Raw genomic sequence first — 24,846 nt, forward strand, 5'->3', positions numbered from 1 at the left:
CTGTTTTATATGATTTCTAATTTGTTTATGTTTTATAGGAGGAGCATATCCGACTACAGGAACAATCGGCCTCAGCTACACGTCTAAATGAAAATCCTGAAACTCGTTTTGCACAGCGAAGGTTAAGGTACATCCGTAAAGGGTGCTCCATAAAAATGGGGAAGAAAGGTGATGAGGCCAGCGCTATGGCCCAGGAGTCACCTTCATTGAGTGCTGGAAGATTTTGCCTCACTTTACAGAAAGTTGTGGTCTCCATGAAAAGGGATCTTATTGTCACCTTTACACTCGATGGAATTGAGAAGGTTTCGAATGTAGATAAAAACTTCACAGAAGAAATCAATGATGTAAGTTATTCACTTGACTGTTCTAAAAATAATGGCTGGCTTCATTATTTTAAGAAGCTGATTTTAAATACATTAGCTCCAAGTAAAGTTGTTCTGAACTGTTATAGAAACCATTTAACGTTATGAAAATATCAACCCACTCTGATTTGATAAATCAACAATTCTAACTATGAAAATTCCAGGTACACTTGTGGGAACGAGACATACCGCTATTGGACGACAGTGTTCTCGTCATCAAGATCGTCTCCAAGGAAAAACTCATGAAGAACAAGTGGGTTCATATCTAGCATAAAGAGGATTCATCCTCATGATATTTATTTGTGTCTGATACCTGAAAACGTTTTCTGTGGCACATTACGATTTCCTACCTTAATCCACTTTTTCAGGCTGGTTGGAGAATGTGTTTACTCTCTGAGATCCATTGCCATGGCTTCCACTGCGCAGTCAGCGGAGGTTAAAACCTCTGTAAAGGATGCATCTGGTAAACAGACTGACAACTTCTTACAGTTTAAGTTGGATTACGTTAAACCAAATCTGGATCCTGACGAGGCTGCAGCGGGCGGAGGGGCAGCAGCTTTAACTGATGTTGAAAAGACCAAAATCTCCAAAAAGGAAGCTGCCAAACTTAAATCATCGTAAGTTTTGGTGGAGGAACTTATAATTGCGTTTTGACACTTATTTTAAATTTATCGAAATACAGAGTCATAAATTTTATAGAAAGATTGATTTTTTTCCGCATTTTGAGACAATTTTACTCAGTATCACGATAAATGCACAATTAGGAACGATGCATAACAATTTAACTTTGCCAGAACGACGTCAGCACAAAGAAGAGCCCTACTGGATAGGGCCAACCTACCTACAAAACCCCAGGATTTCCAGATCAGGGTGTTTGTTCACGAAGCTAGAAATTTGTTCGGGGGAAATCTTCATCCAGTTACCAATGTGAATATAGGAAAGATGGGAAAGCACACTCGGGTACAAAGGTCAACTGCAAAACCTAAGTGGGAAGAGGTAGTGACATTTGCCTATTTTTGACATAAAATGAAAAAAGGAAAATACATTCACTTGAAAATACATTTACTTTGATCAACGTGAATATCAAAAATGATATGATATTGATCTACTCGAGTAAAAACCTGCATTTTAATCGGACTTTCAGTTTCTAGCGTCTAATAATTTGTGTGCTGGCTTCGATATATTTTAACAGTAGACAGGAAGAAATATTAAATATTTCAATAACCGTCAGTGCTTGATCTACGATTTCAACATGTCTCCGGCGGAACTAGTAGACATGCCCATCCTCATAGAAGTTCTCAACTCTAAGAAGATGAGATCTGATTGTCTGGTAGGATCCTTTAAGTTCGATGTTGGAGAGGTATACGTCTACTCAGGTTAGTCTAACTAATCACACGTGCTCTAACACGTGCTCTAACACGTGCAAATCACACGTGCTCTAAGTTCTAACACGTGCTCTAACACGTGCAAATCACACGTGCTCGGTTAACGGTTTCCACGTGATTGTTTCTATAACGTGTTTTTTTTTGCGTTTTTGGTCTCTGCTACTTCATGTGGGTTAACTATACTTCTCCTTAGATCACACATTCTGGCACAAGTGGATCCTCCTAACTGACCCTGATGACAAAGAGTCCGGAGTGAAGGGTTATGTTCTGGTTTCAATCTCCATCCTGGGACCTGGTGACAAGATCAAGTCACCTCCCAAGCTCAGTAATGCAGATGAGATCGATATGGAGTCGAATGTTCTGCAGCCTGCTGGGGTCCAGTTGCAGCCCTGCACTTACACCATCAGGGTTTACAAAGCAGAGGATCTACCTGAGAGTAAGTCTGACTTTATCTGTAATATCTCTCCATACTCCATGCTAAATATATTGTATTATGTATTCCATCTCAGACGCAGTTTTGATGATATAAGAAGTTGCGTTTAGCAATTTATCAATTTCAGTGGATGATCAACTTTTTCGTGACATGTTTAGGAACGGTAGGATGCTATATAAACATGCATGAAATAGTTGAAATACAAGTCAGTGATTATTAGTTGAGTCAAGCAAGTCACTCAGAAATGTGCTCAGCCAACTATAATTTTTTGCACTTTTATAGCTTCGAAATGACAAACCAGTTTTCGGGCTGGGCACATTTTTGTTTACTGTTTAACTCATCTTAAAGGAGATTTAAGCCGATTGTTTTTATAATTCGAAAATCGTTTTAAAAAAAGCGACATTCTGGTATACGCATGTTGCATGCCCTTTAACGTTTATGTAACTGGATTATGTTCATTCGGAGTTGTCATGAATATTATTGCTGGTGGTAGATGGGAATGACGATTAATAGATGATGTGATCCACGGATAACAGTAATCAAATCATGTCACCAATCGGTGACGATTAAATTTAGATGATGTGATCCATCAGTAGTATTTAATTGACCGAGAAACGGGCTAAATATAGGGTAGAGTTCGAATGACAACTCTGTACATCATAACTGTACATTAAGAAGTAAACATGATCCTTAAAATTTGTCTGCTCGACTCGTAGATCACATAAGCGACGGGAGCTCTTGCTATTGGGGGTAGTTCTCGTACCAATTAGGGACGTGAGACTTGCGTGTCGAAGGCATGCAATAGGAGTATCTGAACCGATCACATGTAAGTACGTGGCCTAGATCTTAGGTATATATACTGGAAGTGGAAGATGAAAGACAATAGTATCTCATTCTATCAACATGCCTACCTTCTCCAAATTCATCTCTGGTCGCGCAGGATCTCAACAGCTACTTGACTCCGATGGATGCATCTACTTTCGGCGACGAAGAGGAGACTGTCTCACACTTTCTCGGACAGTGCCCGGCTATTGCCCAAATAAGAGGTCAATATTTCCGGGACCACTACCTCTCTGTCAATGACATATTCGACAACCAACACATCTCCACCATTGTCAACTTTGCAAACCACACTAAACGCTTAATGGTGCCAGAGGAGTTGGACCAGACCGGTGTAACATAGCGACTACTTAAACGCCGTCTTATTTCGCCTCTCTCTTCCACACTCAACCACCACTTAAGCGTTCATCTATGACACAACCCACAACACTTACCATCATCCTTGATTACACATCTTGATTCCACCGGCATCCTCCCACAGGATTGCCATACCCCAGACTAGGTAGGCAAAGCATCCATATTCCATATACTATCCTCTCGTGGGCCAACCAGGCCCAGCCTCTCTTTTAAAAAAATCTACTTTCGGAAGAAGGACAAGGATTCAGCCCTCACATCTGCCTGGCGATGCTGCAAGCACAAACTTCCTACGAAGTGTCCCTGTGTGTGCTATCTCTCCCTCTCAGACAATCTCTCAGATTAAGTACAAAAACCCACAACCACGAAGCAGACATCGCAGCTCCTAAACGAAGAGAAGTCATAAAATTCCTGAAAAGGAAAGCTGCAGAGCAACCTCTCTCGGCGACACAGAACCTGGTCCTAGAAGTCCTCGCAAATACTTCATCAGTAGTGAATCAGATGCTCCCAACTATGGATTTCCTCGCACGAGTAGTGCAGCGAAGTAGAGCTGCAGCTTCCAGATCTGCCAAGATCAGTGTTAAAAACAGTGTTAAGAACAGTGTTAAAAACACCCACTAAGACTCCTCCATCCCCCTGTTAAACGAGATTAACACTGGTCCGACTCTTCACCCTGCAAAAAGGCTGACTACATCGTGCCAGACGCGGGTACAGCAACCATTGTTTGATGAAAATATTATCTTACTATTTTGTTGAAGTTTTGAATAATGCTGTCTTTTTTTTGTAAAGTAATTAATATTCCTAATAAAAAATTAGATTCCAACGGATTAATTTTCTGAATACCTCGTAAATTCAAAGTTGGTTTGCCTATTGTCACTAAGATGATAATTGCCTAAAAAGTTAAGCAAGCTTTCCAATACCCCTACATTCCCCGGAGAAACACAATCTTATATTTGAATATTAATTAGAAATCTAAAACATGGTCCTCAGTGGACAGTGACGCGTTTGACGGTGTGAAAAGAGCATTCGGGATGCAGCACGAAGGAATCGACAAGGTGGATCCGTACGTGGTGGTAAGTTTTGCTGGAAAGAAACTGAAGACAAACGTGATCTACAACAGTTACAGTCCGGTATGGAACCAGGAGCTGAATATGGGTATTCAGATTCCTACCATGTGCGAACAGCTCATGCTCAAAGTCATGGACAAGTAAGTTGTGTGACATGCTACTATAATTCTAGCATATGATATAAATATTTTATAAATATTCAAAATATTTAGAAAAATTAAAAATAATAGAAACTGGATTTTTAAAATGTTGGTATGTTTCCCCCAATACAAACCGTTTTCATTTTGCTATTAGTAACGATTAAAACTTTTCCAGAGATCACTTGAATAGAGACGACGTGGTGGCAACTAGTTTTCTCCACCTTACTAGACTTTCCTCTGAGGATACAGACGATGAAGGATTTTTACCGACTTTTGGACCAGCCTTTGTCTGTTTCTATGGAAGTCCCAGAGAATTCAGAAATATGAGCATGGATTTAGGGGGTCTTGATAAAGGACTTGTAAGTGCATTTATGGGAATGAATACGTTTAAAAAGTCATAATTATATTAGAATACAATCATATAATTATATTTATTTTATTTCGGAACTGTCAACCTTTTTAGTGTATAAAGTTAAAGATAGTTGATTGATATAAACTTTTGTGGAATGTTCAGTGGTGACGTTACGTTCACCCCAATGTTGACTATGTTCTATATCCCATCCAGGGAGAAGGATGTTCATTCAGAGGGAGACTCCTTGTACAACTGACTGTTACGCAAGGCCGCTATCCCAACCACGACGAGTACATCAAGCCAATAGATCACGACGACCTGTATGCCTGTCAGCAGTTCCAGCGGAGACGGAAGTACAGAACTTTTGTAGGGTTTCTGGAGGGCTGCATGATCAATCCTGTTGATGGTCCCATTGAGTTTGAAGTTACCATGGGTAAGTGTTAATTTCAGGAGATCCGAGCCTTTATCTATTATTTCCTGATAACAAATCAACTGAAACTGCAAAACTAAGGACGTAGAAAGGAGGAGGATCGTTCAGGTTTTATAGAATCCGTATGTCCCGTACCTTCTTAACTGGAAGAAAAATTAAGCAAATAATAAATAGTTCTTAATCTTATAATCGTAATTTCAGGAGACTATGGTAACAAGTATTCAGTTGGCCATGCTGCCATGGCCTCACCCTCGACCACCCAGCCTCAGAACGCTGTCTACGACGGACAGTCCTACTACTACATGCCGTGGAGGGATGTAAAGCCTTGTGTCATGCTTATTTCTCATTGGGAGGACAACACTTTCAGGATAGAGTCCCTCAACTTCCTGCTTAAAATTATTGACACTTTGGTGAGAGTTATAATATTAATAACTGAAGATTAATTTTATAGTGTCGAATAGAATTTGAATAATCAATTGTTGGTGGTTACTAAATCTGAGAAGTTAAAATATGCCATTATAAATCTTGAAAATAATGGTCAGAACTAAATTAAAATATAACCAGTGAACCTAACAGCAATTGTCACAGATTATTTATTATCAGGAGCAAAACATAAAAACAGTTGGACTGATGATAAGATCTGAAGCGCCTATCGAAGACAGCGCTAGAAGTCTCATGGCCTTGTTAGACAACCTCATTGATGATCTTAACAAGGACTTACTGGATCTCCCCACTAACTACACCAACCTTGATGAAAAGATGTACCGACTTAGATATGATGACATGGTAATTGGAGACAAACAAATCATGACAATTTCCAGTAAAGTCTGAATATTCTGAATATAACTCCACTTTTGACCTATTTGGCGGCCATTTATTAATTCCATAATTGCACCGGTTTTTGTTCCAGGGGGTGCGATTACAAAACTAATTGCACTGTTTTGAGAGTGACCGAAATCTTATTAGGTACGATTACTAAACTAATTGCACTGATTCCCTGAAAGATGCTGTAAATCATGGCTCAGGCAGATAATTAGAGTTAGAGAGAGCACCTCTGACCTCGTAAAATGAGGACCTAATTAAAACCGAGTATTTTACTACTGTGAGGTGCTGATTCAAGTATTGACTTAAATCAACTACCTGAGATAGTTTGGCGACCGTTAGTGCAATGGTCGCACGAAATAAATTTATGGGCATAAATTTAAATTTATAGTTTAGGACAACATCTTTCCTTGTGTTTGGAATAAGTCAATCCTTACATTGCATTAACACAACACAGTATGAGGCTGAGATCTCACTAATTATTTGTAAAACAAAAAGTGGCATAACTTATGTTCTGATAAATATTTTTGCTTCTAAATTTCACAGAATGTTAATAACAAGTATCTAAACCTTTGTGTCAAGTTTTGTGTGATTGCGAGCTTCACTGAGCTTATTTGACCAATTTAGCCCCTGAGCGAGCTAGCTTGAATTTCTCACCCAGAACTGTTTACATTGGTTAATAGAAACCACCAAAAAAAATCCTGGGTAACAAAATTAAAAAACCAGCGATTTATTCACGTTTTACCAATTCTATTCACATGGATCCATCGCACATTCCATTCTCTCTATATTTTAACTGATAAGGACTATCACAGATGATCCTTCCTGCTTGTTTATATCGTTCTTCTTACATGGAATGTGCGATGTATCATGGTGAATAGAATTGGTAAAACATAAATAAATCGGTGGTTTTTTAATTTTTTTACCCAGGATTTTTTTTGTGGTGTCTATTAACCAATGTAAACAGTTCTGGGTGAGAAATTAAAGCTAGCACACTCAGGAGCTAACTTTGTCAGACAAGCTCAGACTCACACAAAACTTAGCACGAAGTTGTGTCTAATTATGATTAACATTCTCTAAAAATTTTTATCAAAAATATTAATCAGAACGTAAGTTATGGCGCTTTTCCATTCTGAAATAAAATAATTAGTGAGATCTCAGCGAGCTGTTACAATTTTAAGAGATAAGGATGGGTAGACTTTTGAGGCCCACCCTGTATAACAACAACAGTTGAACAAAGTCGGTGCGATTATAAACTAATTACACTGGTTATAACATCAGAGGCGTGGAGTTATACGCGAATCTAACTGCATGTATAATACGATTACACCAGTTATTGCACTCGGCTGCGCCTCGTGAAATAACTGCAATAATCGAACTCGGCTTCGCCTCGTGCGATTATTGTATCAATTTCCACTCGGCTGCGCCTCGTGCAATTAATAGTGTAATCGCATTATACGCAGTTAGATTAGCGTATATAATTTACTCACAAACTGGGTAAATAATTATCGGGTACCGTTCAAGCGACTGTTCTGTCTCTTCTTAAACCTGATCCAGTTATCTTTTCAGAGAACTATATCAGACGAGGCTAAAGAACTGAGAGAGAATGCTGTGGATTTAGAAGCAGCGTTAGAAGAAATAGAAAACTACAAATCGAGGCTAAACACTATTGCTGTCGAGGTATAAATTCCTGTGAATAATTGCAGTTTTTTGCACTGTGCCTTCCCAATACAATGAATGATTTCCTCCAAAATTTGTCAATAATCTTATAAATATAATATACCGTAAGGTTGTGACATTTTAGTTGACTAAATATGTTATATAATAAATGATATTCCACACAAAGCTTGAAATTGTGCTGTATATGAGTGGTGATTTCGCTCTGAGAATCAGGGTCAGTAGCTCAATTGGTAGAGCAAGATACGCGAAATGTCGAGGTTCTGGGATCATTCCCCAGTTGTCCCTAGTTTTTCAGAGTTAATCATCACCTATAGACAGCATGAGAGTAGGCCTGGCCATCTCGAAGTGATAAATATGTTATATAGCGTTATACAGTCTCGCTGATTTCGCCCCGTATTTTAGCCGCAAAACAGTATCCCTGATCTAATAATCTGGATGCTGGTGGGCGGGAGACGAGAAGCCTACATCAGGATACCATCTCACGAAATAATGTATTCTAATGGAGAAGATGCTATTGGGATGAAGTGCGGCAAGACTTCCACATATCTTCTGAAAGTATGAAAGCAGATAATATATTTAAATAGTTGACCACCTTCAATGATCAAGATTTGGATGTTACTAAATAAAATAAAACTATGATTGTTTCATCTAAACTTAATATTAACCCGGATAGTTTATAAGTGATCAGTTGGCTAAGTTGACTAATGTCACATTCCAGAAACCTTGTATGACAGATAGAATCAATCACAAGTCCAACTGGCTGTTGCCAGCTAAATTACAACTTTTCATCTGGATGGGGTTGGACGATGCTGCAAAAAGCATTCAACATCGGCCATATGATGGAGAGATTTCTGTGTTTGCCGAAACGGTATGTATTTAAATAAATCTAGTTTGATATAACGATTGCAACTTAAAAATCACCTTTAACAAATATGGAATACAATAATTGCTAATAGATGAATCGTTCATTTTCCTAAATCTGATATTTCTAAATTGAAGGGATCACTTGATATTCAGTCAATTTGAACGAAGCATTATTGTCTTCAGTACGAGAACATGGTATTTGTGCCGCCGGGGTGGACCACCAAGATGATGACCAGGCCAAAGTGGTCTGATTCCACTGGAAAACTAAAGCTCCCCAAATACTGCTTTGAGACACCAAGTGGTTGGCTCTGGGACGATGACTGGTTCATCAAACCTCAAGTCACGTATGTCACCTTTACCAACTACAGCGTATAAATTACACATAAAGAGTTGATAGTACATGTAAATGCACCGTTTTATAAATACCCAAATATTATCTATTTATTGCATAGTTGTCATGACAATATCCTCCAGGTCGACTGACACGGACAGTTCCATAATGACATTCCAAGATGACGTGTACGAAACAGTTACCAGATTACCAGGAGGTAACTGGACCAGCGGTGAGGTTACCTGGGAGACCAACCTGGGCGAGGAGCACGTGGCAAAGGAAGCCATCATGCCTCCTAATGGCTGGGAATGGAATGATAGCTGGCAGGTGGATTTGAGTAGAGCTGTTGACGAAGTTGGTAAGTTCTTGATGGGCAATGGGCAAGAAAAATTAAATTATCAGAAAGCTAACGTCAGTTATAGTAAAGAAGTGTATCAAAAGGTGAATATTTCATCTTCTCATCTTGTGAGAACTCGCACATTCACATCATTCATGATAGTATAGGCTTCATTGTAACACTTCCCATCATAACAAGGTTTGTTTCTTCATATCAATGAGATAATGTTCCATCTTACAACCGTGTATATCCAGTATCATTACCTAATATGGTCATCATGTGCCCTATATCCAGTATCGTTACCTAATATGGTCATCACGTGCCCTATCAGGTTTTGAGTACTGTCTGGATCACACAGTTACTGGCTATGTCCCTGTCGAGAAGACATACCACCTTCACCGACGAAGAAGATGGGTCAGAAATCGAAAAAGAAATCCAGATATAAGACAGAGGGCTGTGCAGGTTCGATAGTCTATTATGATTTCACAACAATTCTGCAGTGATTCTACTGATTCGTATAAACTTAATATATAAAGCAGACAAGATAACTATGAAAGAAGCAAAACTTACTTATGCCTCAATCTTCCAAATATGGGAGGTTTTGTGAGCAACACCTTCCATATTTTGAATATACTCAGACAATTTAGAATTGTTTCTTCATCAGGAGAAGATAAGGGAAGAGGCAAAAGAAGGGTGGGAGTATGCTCGATTGTGGGGCAGTAAGTTCCACTTCAAGCAACGGAAGATCGATCTTGTCCGGCGGAGATTGTGGCTCCGGAAGATGGTAACTTCAAACCCCGACGCGGAACCAATCTTTACTTTCACGGAGGATCTTCATCTGAGTAATGAAAATTTGGATCAGACTGGGCAGAAAGCTGGTCAAATTCCGGCTTTTTATTCACCTAGAATGTACATCACCTACAGAGGTGAGGAATTGGAATAGGAACCGACCGAATATTCGGCTGAATCCGCGGTTCTGGCCTGATATATTCCGGCTTCAATATCTGGTCCAGTCCAGTAGGTGTTTGGCCGGATATCAACCGAAATTTTCTTTTGTATTTTTTGAAAATTTGATTAATTAGTTTACAAAATATGCTTGTACATTCTAAACCCCGCACTTCTCAGAGTCGCACAAATACCAACTGAGAGCATACCTGTACCAGGCGCGTGACCTCATCAGTGAGGATGCATCGGGTCTCTCCGATCCATACGCCAAGATCATCTACGGCAACCAGTCGAAAGCTACCAAGATTATCCCAGAGACGCTGTGTCCGACTTGGGATCAGACTGTTATTCTGGATGGAATCGAGATATGGGGGTGTCCTGAGGAAGTGAGCCAACACCCACCCTCCGTCGTATTGGAACTGTTTGATTACGATCCTGTGGTATGTGTGATCTTTATCATTTATATTACTGTCACTCATAGTCATTAGTCATGCACAACTTTAATATTGAATGTAATTTCTAAGCAAAGGCTCGACTTAATTTGGCGTGTCTTTGTGCTAACCCATATCATGTTGTGTCCTTCATTTAATCATTAATTGTGCTATTGTCCGAATTTTCTTTGCACTATTACATCGCACTGCGAACGGATTTTTTTCATCAAAGGAAAATGGATAAACATTGATCAGTAAGCAGATCAATAGATATATATTAAATATTAATTCAGGGCCACGATTTCCTGGGACGAAGTGTAGTAAACCCGATGGTAGTGATATTCGCGGAGGACGCAATGACCTGCAGACTAAACTGGTACCCGATACAAAGAGGTCCTAACCCTGGTGGGGAGATATTAGCCGCTTTCGAGCTTTACTTGGTATGTCACATTAGTTATAATATTGGATTTTATAAAATTTCTATTAATGAATTAACGAGTCGAGCTGGAATTTTGTGTTAATATTTTATCAGATAATATTTTAGGGAATAATCATATAAAACATGACAATAGTCTGCTTGCAGTGGTATCAAAACTATATAATTCTTAAGAGAAGTTAATCATCATTCAAAGTTTCTTTTTCGTTACTTCTACAAACGTTTTCACCTCTATCTATTCGCTCGCAGTATTCTCATTACTTCATTAAAATAACTATAGTGCTGTCCCTTGAATTTCCCCGTTTGTATTTTGTCTTGGATCCATTTCTACTGACCGGGCTTGAGATAGAGCATTCGAGATAAACTGGCAGCAATGCAATGATCGAACGAACCTTCTGAAGCTGGTAATTGTGAGATAGTATATGTAGAAATTACAAATGGTGTTAAAGTAAGAGCAAGATTGTCCAACCCTACTGAAAGTTGTGTTCTCTCTAGATTCAAAGATGATGTGATATATTGCCTTGGGTAGCACGGAGATGCAGTAAACTGCTGCTGTGAGGGTTATAGCCAGGAATCCTTGCCATCTTTGAGGATTGTTGCTGCTTCGTTTTGCCAATTTTCTTGCTTTGACAAGGTACCTCATAAGAAGTATGCTGGTGATAACCACAAGAATGTTTGGGGTGAGCAGAAAGATTACACCCATTACCGGTTCAAGCCACTTCCAGGTGCTGGACCCCCGAGCAAAGTCATAAGAATATGTGTGGTATCCAAAGTTAACGTCTCCTTTTTCGAAAATAAATATCAGGATTGGTACAATAATTGCAGTTCCCCATATCGCTGCACATCCAAAATGAGCATGCCGTGGCTTCATTAGCCCAGCTCGTACTGGATGATTAAGGGTGAATAACTTGTTAGCGGTCAGGGCACAAATTAGAAGTCCACTCACTACAAAGAAATAGTAGTCGGTGTACGCTTGGATGTAGCTGTACCAACGGCCTAGGATCCAACCATTTGCAATGAGTGATATGAGTCTTGGGAGCACGGAGGATATTATGGTGATCAGTAAATCACATACTGCTATGTTCTGTATTATCACTATGATCAGTTTATGGAGTTTTATTGCTCTGTACTTGATGGATGCTATAAGGATAGTTGTGTTCCCTATCAGCGATGACAACAAGACGAAAATGAAGTATCCGGCCCAAGCAAATCTTTCGTTGTCGTTCTCTATCTTTATTCCAAATGTGCTATTGCCGTTAGGATTCATCGCGAATTATCAAAATCAGACCAACTATAAATTAATAAACAAACGCAAAATGTTACTGAGTAAAAATGCATGTATTGCCTTTTTTCTTCCTGTTTTATTTTGATCACTTTTTCTTTTCCATACGGTAGCATCCACCGCGACCGTATAATTTCAGATAATGTAGTAAAGTGCTCCCACTAAATCGCTCGCCCAAATTTTAAGAAAATCCTTGTGAAAAGGCCCTGAGGGTGTAAAAGTAATCTAGATCGGTGTATTTTTGGACGCTGATTCCGAATCACCCCCCATGACGTAGGGTAAAAATTAAATGCTTCCCTGTAGAGTAAAGAGTGTACCGTCAGTGTAGGTCGGTGTATTTTTGCAATCTTGCTACTCATAGTTTAGATTGGTGTGTCGAACTAGATACTCTTCCAAACCTTCCAGCTTTACCCAACTATATAGCGCGGGAAGGGATAAGGTTCGTATCATCTTCTGGTTAAACATTTTAACGTATTTTCCATCGATCAGAACGACGAAGACGATAACATTCTACCCTCGCTTCCTCCAATGATGGATGAAACATACCAAGTAGCTGCAGCTATTGCTCCAGAGATGCAACACACTAGAATTGAGGTTATTATGTCATTCAATTAGATTTGAGGCTAATGTTAACCAGTTTTATAAATAATTAAGTATCATTAAACATAATATTTATATATTTTACGTCGAAAATTTGTGAAAATTCCACCGGTCTAATTCTTTTAAACTCATTTTAGTGATTAGTTCAAGTTGTACTAGGTAGAATCTTTCACTTTAGACTAATTTAGGTTAAGACTTAAGAAACATAATTGTACCATATACTCCACTATACAGTAAACACTATACATCGTACACCATACTGATTTAACTGAATTATCAAATTTTAAAGGAAATGTACAGATATGCTACGACCAAATATCTTACAAGCACTTATAAACATATCAGATTCTAACGTGGGGTGTGCGGAACATGAAGAAGTTCCAGCTCTCTGCCATCAACAATCCTAGTATAGAGATAGAGTGTGGTGGTGTTGTCAAGAGCACTAACAAGATTAAAAACGCTAAGAAGAACCCTAATTTTGATACCAGTTCTCTCTTCTTCGATGTGGTAAGAATTTGAAAACAGCTCGCTGTTCAGTTTCACATTATATACCGAGTTTCCAATAGAACTTATCTTTTTTTGTACTCTCTCATCAAACTTAGTATGTTATCTGGAACCTCTCCTCTAGTACCTACCGATAGAGGAACTGTACATGCCGCCTCTGAACATCAGACTACTGGATCACCGAACCTTTGGTCTGAAACCACTTGTTGGTACCCACACCATTCAGAGTCTCAAGGATTACAGACGCGACCCTGTGGCTCAATACCAAGCTATACGAGACAAAATGCTCATTGATGGTATGAAATGCATATTATTCGTGATAGACATTTTATAATTTTCTTGAATTTGTAATATTTTTATTATTAGTTCAAATCAACAGTTCATTTATCATATGGTGGGTTTTCTAAACTTCTTTAATTGTACACAAAATGTTTCAGGGTTTGGAGGTACAGATTCGGAATATGAAATGGAACGAGGAAGAGAATCTCCAGATGGTGGTTTCTCCAACGCTTCTACATATAAATCCTTACTTGATTCTGCTTCCAAAACTTTTAAAGGTACGGGCATTTATTTAATTAATTTCGTAATTCTGAACCCTGTCACCCTGACTAAAATTGTTCGACAGTTGTGAAAATGGTTGTAACATATTACCTTATTCACTTCGATCTGATTGATTTTGTTGACAAGGTGCGTCAGACACAGTTAAAGGAGGAACCGGCACTTCAACCGGGACCAGAAAGTCAGTGTACTCCTGGTTCAGCAACGGAGACGGGGAGAGTGACGAGGACTCGGACTCCGCCTGGGAACCTCCCTTCTTTGGGGATGACGAGGAGGACCAGTTGGTGGATGATCTGGACTGGTGGAGCAAGTACTACGCTTCTATTGGCGACGAGAACTTAGGTATATTGGTTTGCTTCTTTGGCTGTTCTTTTCGTAATGTTCTCATGATTGAGTTGTTGTAGATGTAGATTGTAGATGTATATGTAGATTGAGTTTTTGTAGAATGTAGATGGGGCTTAATTCACTTAATTTTAACCTCTACCTTATCGGACCTTATTTGGACGGACATTACTTGAACGCTGGAGGCCCTAGCGTTCATCTTTATGTCCGTTCAAATAAAGTCCGTTCAATTAATGTCCGTCCAAGTTAAAGTCCGTTGAAATTTTTTCAAAAATTTTTCCATTTCGAACTTTTTGTCCAGAATGTGACAACTATGAGAACTTTATTGTGCCGTAAGTTAACGACGGAAAGGTTCTCCTTGGTCTGCCGGAGGCACAGAAAACTCTACTAGTATATGATGTCTTCAAGGGTCACTTGGCGGAAAAAGTCAACGAAATTATGATTTATGGCACTCAGCCTCTAGGTATTACGGTAAATCGTGTTGCCAAGGACATTGTCCGACGTTGTTATAGTTCATTTTAGTATTACTGAGGGGAGGTAACGAAACAGTGCTAGGAAAGCTCCACGTGATGTTAAGGTTAACCTAAAGTTGTCTAAGATAAAAACCACTTCACGCCGAATGGCCAATGAAAGTTAACACTGAAATGCAGGACCGGGGTAGTTTGATAAAAAAGGTTTCCATAAAGCTAGAAATCACTGATGCTTGTGTAAGCATGGACTATTTCATGCACGAAAACCCATTTGATGAAGATGATATGTGATATTAGACACTGATCATGTACACATATTTTAACATTTTTACTGCTTAATGACTGATCTTCTTACTTACTGTATAAAAAATGGATTTAAAAATCATTTGCTGAAATTAAAAAAACGTCAAAAAATTGGAAAAAAATTCGGATTTTTGATGGTTTTGAATGCCTTCTAGCGTTCATATTAATGTCCGTTCATAATTATGTCCGTTCATGTAATGTCCGTCCAAATAAGGTCCGATAAGGTATTTACTAGCTGATGGTTTTATATTTCTATGATTAAAAACTAAATTTGCCAATATTTCCCAGGAAGAGTTTATAATGAGAAAGGGTACGAATCAATGGAATATTTCGAAGAGTTGGAGCTACGATTTGGAAACTTCAAAGATCTTGCAGAATCCTACCCCATTTGGCACGGCAAGCACGACGAATTGCAGCCAGAACTTGATAGAGCTGTCGGGCACTTCAAGGTTTGTTTGATGATCTGTAATACATAAAAATATTCAACATATTTTGCATATTTTGTGAAACATGCTAAGCTGGACGTGCCTGGCATCTGAGCTAATCAACTGCTAACGGTTATCCTGTTATTGTTTTCACTTTTCAACATGAACCCAACTATGGGCCATTCGCCCCATTGTCGAATTTCATGGTTTTCTGGTCAATTTTTTCGTAATATTGATCCAGATAAACACTCATACTTCATCCTTGAACCTATTGTATAATCAACAATAGACCAACTTTGGTGTGTGCAGAATTGACACATTTACTTTTGATCTTGGTATTTGGCAAAGAATGCAAACAAGCCTGTCTATACCCATATATATACCAGTTCTGTTTTAGAATTATCAATTAGGGGTCGTTCACACTTCACATATTACGTAATCAGCCGAGGGGGGGGGGAGGTTCCAAATGCTTACGGAGGGGGGGGGGGGGGTCTGGTCTCAATCTTTCAGTTATAATCTATACGTCTTTCATATTATTAAGTCAAATCCCGGGTCCCGGCAAAAAAGGTTTTGGTGTATGTCCCCTTAATGTAGCATGAAACGTAGAGAAAGGTGTTTTCTAGGAAAAAAGTCAAGGGGGGGGGGGGGGGGGGGGGGGAGGGTCAGGCCATGATTACGTAATATTTCTGTCAGGAGGGGGGGGGGGGGTAGTCAGGCCATGGTTACGTAATATTTCTGTCAGGAGGGGGGGGGGTTCTCAAAGTTAAATTTTAAACATTTAAATGATACGCTTTTTTCTTTGTAGTAAAATCGGTGATAATGATACTTTCATATTACAGCATACCAACATGTTGCACTACTTTTGTGTTGTTGATATCATATCCCCTTGTTTTCTTAACTCTTATCATTGTTCAACTATCCTACACACGTCACCACGCTGTTTTAGTTCGTCTATAATTTTATCAGTATATTTACAAGAGTTCGTTGGGTAATTATACAAGATCACTGTCGAGTATACTCTGGCTCTGGAGATTTGAATGTAAAGGTTCGGAATAAGGTGAGGGTCTGGATACTCTATTTTACTGCAATCAGGTAGATTAACTATTGCGGAAAATCTCATGATAGAGATAACAGCTGGCCACTCTGCTGACGCAACCTCCGCTGTGCGACACATCTTTATTTTGTCGTCTGTTGTATCCCAACTCCTTTTTACACTCATAACAGTACGTACTGCACACTCTTGTCTTTTCTCACCAAGAATGTTAGCGACAGTGAGAATTATTGCGATATCTTTGTTTTTAAGACAACTACCAGATCCTCTCAGCTTCTTCAGCTCTCTGATCAGAATATCTTTAAATGAAGCTGCCTCACCATCTCCCACCAGGTAGATGACTGGTTTTGCACCACGAAGAAAATGGCTTTTAGCTTGTAGTGGCCAATTTACAGATCCAGTTGCATAACATATTTTCTCGAAGTGTTTTCTGATTACGGACAACACGGTAGAAATCTCGAATGTGTTTCGCAGATTGATTGATAGTTCTAATCTTGAGTTAACAAAATATGTTTTAAATTTGTCCATATTTTTCGATATCGTACTCATATTATAAATACCGGGGAACTTTCGATCAAGCATTTCCATATATGATTGTGCTTCATCACTAAATATCCAGACACTAGTATCGCTTTTATCACTGTTCATCACGATGGGTAGTAGTCCCTTTGATATAATATAATTATCTTGGAAGTTAGGTATAGGATCATTGTAGATATTGTCGACAAGAAACTGATAGTCGTCAACAAAAACACTATCAAAACTCGTTACAAAGCTGTCGATACTTTTAGATAAGCATCTCCTGGTGACTAGAAGTACAATTTTACTGGTACAGTCAAACATTTGGTGTGACAATGATCTGTTTGCTTCGTTAAACTGATCAGTAATATCACCCTGTGTCGTTCCGTAATCATACACTATCATCTTACATGCTATGTCGTGTCTGATGTTGTTAAGTAATTTCATATGTTGAACTGTCATTAGAGAGTTATGAAATGCCACTACCATTAAAAGAATCCTCTTCTCAGGTGGTGTGTTGAGAGCCAGGTCTATTATTTTTCCTAACATTGCAATGGATTTTCCTGCTCCTGCAGGGCCCTCCACCCACAGGAATCTCTCGTTACTATTAAACACATCTAACTGGTGTTTTGTTAGACAGCTTATCTTTAGATGGTGTTTAAAAATATCCGGTGCAACGACCATTTCGGGATTTTCTGGATATTTCTTTTCTTTTCCTTTCCTCTTCTTTTGGCACGCATTCTGCTTTCCTTCATTTATTAATTTTCGTGTAACCAATGCTCTTTTGAGTTTCTTATTTGTATCAATGATGCAATAAGACAAGCTACAAATACTTAATTCCCATTTATTTTGTTGGTTGATACACCACAGTCCAAGAAGACAACAACACAATTTATCTCTCACAGTTTTCACAACTGTTCCAGTTACTGTTAGCGAAGAAAATGTTTCACAGCAGCTGATAATATATTTCAAGTGATTGATTGGGAACTGGGTTTTACTACCCCAGTTAATGTTTACTAAAATAGATATTGAACAGCAATTTAATAAGATAAAAATCGTACCAGCGTACTTTAAAATCTGTATGATTCATGAAATTAAAAGTAGCTATGACCATTAAGAGTTAAATATATTGTTTATATTCCCCATCATGGACTAGTGGCTCAACAAAACTGCGTCGGAAATTAAAGCTCAGCTAAAGCCTGAAGACTATTCAGTCTTGTATAGAAAATAACTACAGCTACCAATATGTCCCTCACAAACATGGTCCAAAACATATCAAAACAGCACACGAAACACACACTCAAAAAAAGTTGTCAACCGTTGCTCTCATTGGCACAATAAATTTGCCCGTCCTTTATGTAAAACTTTTTGGTCGGTTCTGCAAGTGCCCGCTTCTTCATGTCCTGTACCAGATCTTTCCGGAGCTTCCTCTGTTCGACAGACCGATCAGGGCTCAAGAAAACTGTCTTAAACTTCTCACTCTGCCGCAGGTTCCTGGCATTCCTCAGAATCTGATTAATGATGAGCGAGTTTGAGGTGATAACTTTAACTGGTCGCGTTGAGTCAACCGTTTTCTTTTTTCCTATTCTCTGAGCCTCTACTTTTGGCTTTATGCCAATAGTTTCCAGAACTTCACTGACTTGAGATTCGAGCTTCTCTTCTTTTTCCTCAGGCAGACCGAAGATAAGAAGGTTCCTGCTGCGGTCCTCCTCTGCAACAATAGTCTTGACTACAGACGTCAATGCTTCCGGGCTGATTACTGGAGACTGTGCTGGCAAACTTTGAACGACTGAGCTGTAAGATTGGAACTCCGCTTTCACTGAATCAGCAACTGAACTTGACACAGTTTTCTTCATCGCTTCAAGTTGCTCAGTCTTGCAAGCTGATAGCTCGGTCTGAACACTGATAACCTGCTCTTGCTTCTCAATTAACTGACCCTGAAGTCTGGTCAACACATTCTTATACGCTTCAACGGTCTCCATAAGATAGTTCGTATACTCAAAAGATCGACCACACACATCGACAATCTCCGGCTTATTCAGTCTGTTGAAGTTCTTAGCGTCCGCAATGTCCTTTAACTTTCCGTAAGGCTTGCCAAATTTCTTCAGAGTCTCTTTGCTCCAGGTGAACACCTCATTCCACATGTAATTGATACTTTCCAAGTCCAAATCTGCCATTGTAAAGATCAGCACAAGTTATCCAGATCTTCACTGAACAATATTGTTTCATCACATAGATAATTTAATTCCTCCACCTCTTCCATGGAAATGTTCGGAAATGCTGAGAACTCGTATACCATCACTGAGGGTTCTATTGATTTAATTAAATCACTCATCCTATTCCTTTGTTTCTGTGCATTTTTACAACAACCCTTTAACTTTATGCTTCCATCTACTGTGTCCTGCAACGATAATCCTTTAACTTCTAGCACCGCAACAAACAGATCTCCTACAACTAAAAAATCACATTCTCCTTCAATTTCCCTCATCTGCTGTTTCGTCTTTTTACACTGATGGTTTGGAACGAAAGCAGAATATTGTTCATGCGTATATTCTAGCTGATGAATAACTACATATGCACAGTGTCCATCAATCTCCTCAAGACATCGGTAGAGTTTAACTTCGGCTTCATATGCGTTCTGGTGTTCCTTTTCCTGGACATTGGCACCTTTTAACTCAATATCTTCAGGAAGCTTATCGATAAACTTTGAGTCCGGTATCGGGGGCATCATGATTGGTCCTGAAGTTAAATCTCTTTTCCTACAATAATTGTCCAAAATCTTTCTGCCAATTTCATTTTCAATCCTATCACGAAGCCAAGACTTTGAACACATTATCTGATGAATATTTGTGGAAAGTTTTCAAGAAACAAAAACGTCGAATACAGGCTGGATAAGAAGTATCAATTGATCAGATCTAAATGATTTCTAGGAATTATTGTAACTTAAATGTCTCTTATGGAATTATAAGAAATGCATTTAGTACATGTACTAAATCGATTGACGGAATATAATGTTGTAGCATAAAAAGAGTCGATAAACTGTGCAGATTTAGAGACTGCACGGTAACAATTCTCTTTCTAAAACAAAACTAAGCACAACGATGAGCGACATCACAAAAACAAAGCACTCCTAAGAAACCCTTCTTAATATACAGTATGTAATGTACGACAGTAACACAACTCACCAGCTCTCACAACAAGACCACTGCATATACTCAATACATTATTACCGTGTCTCTACGGTATGTGTGTAAGAGGTCGTTCACATATTACGTAATCAGCCGGGGGGGGGGGGGGTGGGGTTTCCAAATGATTACGGTTGATTACGGGGGGGGGGGGGGGGGGGGGGAGGGGGGTTGGTACCTCTAGAATAATACAAATTTGACAATTATTAATTCAAATTCCACTCAATTTCATCATCGTAGTGATAAAATTTAGAAATTGATCGGATGTCCGACTATAGTAAGTAGTTTGAAAGGTGCTTGGCCGGATATCATGACATGAAACGTAAAGAAAAATGACTTCCAGGGAAAAAAGTCAAAGGGGGGGGGGGGGGGGGGGGGGGAGGAGTCAGGCCATGATTACGTAATATTGCTGTCAGGGGGGGGGGGTTGTTGGGTCTTGATTACTGTTGATTACGGGGGGGGGGGGGGGGGGGGGGGGGGGGAGGGGGTAAAAATTGCTAAAATATTTTATTTTAGCAATTAAATAAAAATTGCTAAAAATGATAACGTAATATGTGAACAACCCTTATCATCTCTGTCGATAGATTTTGAATGATAGGCGAAATATAAATTTGTTTTTATTTTTCACAGCTGTAAGGCTTCATCTTTAAAAAGTATTTGACAAGACACATCTCCAGGGAACGTTCAGAATCTACCCGTTACCAGCAGATGGGAGCGAGCCCCCTCCCAGAATGTTACAAAACGCTCCCAGTAACGAAACTATCGAGCTCAAAGTTCGAGTGTATGTCATCAAGGCCAAAGATCTCCAACCCCAAGATCCAAACGGATTCGTAAGTAAAAGTGAACAAGTTTCAGTTATTTAATAGTCTTGATAATGAGTGAATAAATGTGATAATCTTGGTATTAGAGCTCAGTTTTTACTCTTATACTGCTCCCAGAGTGATCCATATCCAGCTGTAAAGTTAGGAAAGACGAAGATCAGAGACAGAGATAACTACAAACCTAAATGTTTGGAGCCCATGTTCGGATTGTAAGTCCTATTCGATTTATTATGCTCCATTTTCTAACAGCAGTCTTCACCATGAATACCTTGCATAATTTGTCAAAGAATTATGAATTAGTCACAAATGTGACAGGAAAAAAGATTTACCTGTTATTTGTTCAGGGTTTACGAGCTGGACTGCACCATTCCCCTGGAATCTGAACTGAAGGTCCAGATATTTGACTATGATTACATGTCTGGAGATGATCTGATTGGAGAAACTAAGATAGATCTCGAGAACAGATACTTAAGTACTCACAGAGGCATTTGTGGCTTACCTAAACGATACTACACGTATGTAATCGAGTTAAACTTAAACCTTAATACTAAAATGTAATTCCAATTTTCTGATAGTTACCCTTGAAAGAAATTCTACAAACCATGTGATTTGTGTGTTCACTGATTTATCTCATTTCAGGGCTGGTCCGTTCAAGTGGCGAGACTGCCAGACTCCCAAGGAGATTCTAGAGGAATGGTGCTCGACCCAGGTTCTCAGTCCGCCCATGTGGTCAGGAAACTGTCGGGTAAAGGTAGCTGGGGTTCTGTACCTCCTCTCTGATTACGAAGTAAAAGGGAAGGTTCACAAAGATTGGGGACCTGCTGATGAGCGGTTAGCGTTGTACGTACTCCTTGACAACAAACTGGTTCCAGAACATATTGAACAGAGGACTCTTTACAACCCACTGCGACCCGAAATATCTCAGGTTAGATCTATAAATGCAATGATATTACCCTTCCAATTATTGGTTGATGGAAACGTTATTGTTCTATTTATACCGAATTAACATGGATTTTACAAGTTTTTTTAATTTACAGGGTGTTATCGAATTGTTTGTGGACATATTTCCCAAGAGCCGCGAGATCCCGGGTCCTATAAACATTACACCCCGTGCCCCTCAAGAGTAAGCTTTCTTTATTTTCAAACTTCAAAGCTAACACTTAAAACTTTAAAATTATAATCACCCTGATATTGAAAGCCAGCCAAATGGTTCATGTTCTAATTCTTTCTTTACAAATATCCTGTAGTATCTCTTACTATTTAAGATTTAACCCCGTTTATATTAATTAATTTATTAACTCAGCTTGGAACTGAGGGTTATCATATGGAACTGCTCCGATGTGGTATTATCGGATATAAGCATGACGGGCGAACTGATGAGTGATATCTATGTAAAAGGATGGTTAAAGGGTCAAGACAAGAAACAGAGGACTGATGTGCACTATCGGTCACTTAACGGAGAGGGAAACTTTAACTGGAGGTACTTAGTACTAAAACAATACTAATTTGATTCAATTCCTTTGTATCTGACGAAAGCTTTGTGGTTATTACGCTATCAGCTAAAATTGTTTGAGTTTATTTTGAACTATTATGTTATCAAGCGCAATCCCAAAGGTTGATATTCCCGTTCAAGTACCTACCGGCAGAAGAAGTGATGGTTATCAAGAAAAAAGAACACTTTTATTCTATCGACAAGCACGAAGAAAAGCACCCTGCTATATTCTGCGTCCAGATTTGGGATAACGACATCTTTCACGCGGACGATTTCTTGGGTGTTCTTGAGTTAAATCTGAATAAAATGCCGAAACCTGCAAAATTCGCAAAAACTGTCTCATTGGACGATCTTATAGACAATGATAAAGGTTATTTTATGCTAACTGTTCAGTCTAGTTTCTTATTTTTCAGCATCTTCTTATGAAATTGTGATTTTACTAGTTCAAGTACATGGTTATTGAAGAAGCGTGGTAATATGAACAACATTTAAACTTTAAGGGAAGGAAGTTCAAGTGATCTCCTTGTTTGACCAGAAGAATATTAAGGGTTGGTGGCCCTGTTACTGTGACTACGACCCCTCCATTCCCAGAGAGTTAACTGTGAGTTTTAGATCTTGGGTAGCGGAGTATTTACACATATTAAAGGAGGGAGGGAGGTTTCTAAATTATTGCGCTTGTGCAATTTTGACACAATAGCTATCTGTAAAACTGATTATGGACTCATGGTGGGGGGGGGGGTTAAAATTTGCCAAAAAGTGATAACACAATATTGAGTAAACGACCCGGCCCTTGGACATGAAAGAAAACAATTGTTCAATCAAACTACATTTTTACGTAATTTTTACCAGATCATTATTTTTCCAGAACATTAATTGTACATGTATTCTTATCAGGGCAAGATTGAAATGGAAGTGGAAATACTGACTAAAGAAGACGCCGAGACCAAACCTGCTGGCAAAGCGAGAGACGAACCAAACGAAAACCCTAAACTTAAACCACCAGAGTAAGTCCTCATTAAACACTAGCTTCTTTAAACTGAGTTAAACTCCACCGACGCTGCTTTTCATGACAAATCGCATTCTTAGACCTTAGTAAAGTACGTTATTACTTCCTGCAAGTTAACACTGTTGTATTATTTCAGTCGGCCTGCCACGTCTTTCAGTTGGTTCTCATCACCGTGGAAGTCCATGAGATACATTCTCTGGGCTAACTACAAGTGGTATATAATTGGAGGGCTGCTTATTCTTCTTGTAATAGCTTTCGTTTTGATATTCTTGTACAGCCTACCGGTAAGTTGACATTCAATACTAATAGTAAACGGGGGGTTTTCTATTCAATAATATTCATTTTTACGGCAACTGTACTCGTATATATTCACTTTTTTGATATTCTTGTACAGCCTACCGGTAAGTTGACATTCAATACTAATAGTAAACAGGGGGTTTTCTATTCAATAATATTCACTTTTACGGCAACTGTACTCGTATGAAGAGAATTTCCAACTCAATAGCAATTATTTCAATATTTAAGTCTAGTCTTCATCCGACATCCACTTACCAGCTTTATTTCGAAGAGCCCATTTAATGAACAGATTTTGTTTTCAGGGAGGCGTTGCAGACATGTTGATGGCTAAATTTTGAACCTCTTAGAAATAAAAAGTAATATAAATCAGCTGAAATGGAGTGATCAAGGGCAAGTGCTGCATTCACAGAAACTTGAAGACGAACCGAGATTGCCATCCAACATTATAACAGTGTTTTGAAGTTAAAGAAAGTTTTAGTGGGACTAATTTTGCCGTGATGCTGTTGAATCTTATGAAATTTTTGAAAATTGACCCATATAAATATGTAGACTAACTTATTTGTGAGTTCACGAACAACTATTTGTAAATTATGGTGAAAATGAATTTCATAAAAAATTATAGTCTCGGATTATTGATTGTTGAATATTTGGTATTATTTGAATTTCACAAAATAGTGTATTTACATAGTATCATACAAAACCTAAAGCTATTGTGAAGCCTAATTAATATATAAATAATCACTAAATAGAACACTAAATCTGTGTCGTTCTGTTCAGTTAAA

General features: G+C 38.7%; 1 protein-coding gene across 2 annotated transcripts; it reads left to right on the forward strand.

Annotated features, from left to right (window-relative positions):
- The first annotated feature begins 31 nt into the window (after nucleotides 1-31).
- On the forward strand, nucleotides 32-24,708 carry LOC134810998 (myoferlin-like). 2 transcript variants are annotated; one of them, XM_063817700.1, is made up of 37 exons: nucleotides 32-344; nucleotides 527-615; nucleotides 731-979; nucleotides 1,157-1,358; nucleotides 1,594-1,738; nucleotides 1,941-2,183; nucleotides 4,365-4,581; nucleotides 4,757-4,940; nucleotides 5,147-5,366; nucleotides 5,565-5,773; nucleotides 5,967-6,149; nucleotides 7,755-7,865; nucleotides 8,268-8,420; nucleotides 8,584-8,733; nucleotides 8,913-9,073; nucleotides 9,204-9,418; nucleotides 9,729-9,859; nucleotides 10,062-10,323; nucleotides 10,523-10,782; nucleotides 11,067-11,213; nucleotides 12,981-13,085; nucleotides 13,437-13,598; nucleotides 13,720-13,891; nucleotides 14,033-14,152; nucleotides 14,283-14,495; nucleotides 15,557-15,717; nucleotides 21,126-21,278; nucleotides 21,387-21,478; nucleotides 21,614-21,784; nucleotides 21,909-22,194; nucleotides 22,307-22,392; nucleotides 22,573-22,749; nucleotides 22,884-23,131; nucleotides 23,262-23,362; nucleotides 23,656-23,765; nucleotides 23,904-24,051; nucleotides 24,367-24,708. In XM_063817700.1, the coding sequence occupies exons 1-37, from the start codon at nucleotides 156-158 to the stop codon at nucleotides 24,400-24,402; spliced, it is 6,261 nt and encodes a 2,086-aa protein (XP_063673770.1). In that variant the 5' UTR covers nucleotides 32-155; the 3' UTR covers nucleotides 24,403-24,708. The 2 variants fall into 2 exon arrangements, with proteins under 2 accessions (XP_063673770.1, XP_063673778.1); XM_063817708.1 differs by having other exon boundaries at nucleotides 23,904-23,981; nucleotides 24,367-24,473.
- The last annotated feature ends 138 nt before the right edge of the window (nucleotides 24,709-24,846 follow it).

The sequence above is a fragment of the Bolinopsis microptera genome, chromosome 1 (genome assembly GCF_026151205.1).
Source record: "Bolinopsis microptera isolate Bmic1 chromosome 1, MBARI_Bmic_1.0, whole genome shotgun sequence".
In the NCBI taxonomy this organism is placed as follows: Eukaryota; Metazoa; Ctenophora; class Tentaculata; order Lobata; family Bolinopsidae; genus Bolinopsis; species Bolinopsis microptera.

What these genes read in the sequence shown, in the direction of transcription:
- LOC134810998 (XM_063817700.1), top strand. Translation starts at nt 156, where the DNA reads ATGGGGAAGAAAGGTGATGAGGCCAGCGCTATGGCCCAGGAGTCACCT. An exon ending in TTACCTAAACGATACTACAC is followed by an intron (nt 21,785 to 21,908) that starts GTATGTAATCGA and finishes ATCTCATTTCAG; the next exon opens with GGCTGGTCCGTTCAAGTGGC. An exon ending in CCATTCCCAGAGAGTTAACT is followed by an intron (nt 23,363 to 23,655) that starts GTGAGTTTTAGA and finishes TATTCTTATCAG; the next exon opens with GGCAAGATTGAAATGGAAGT.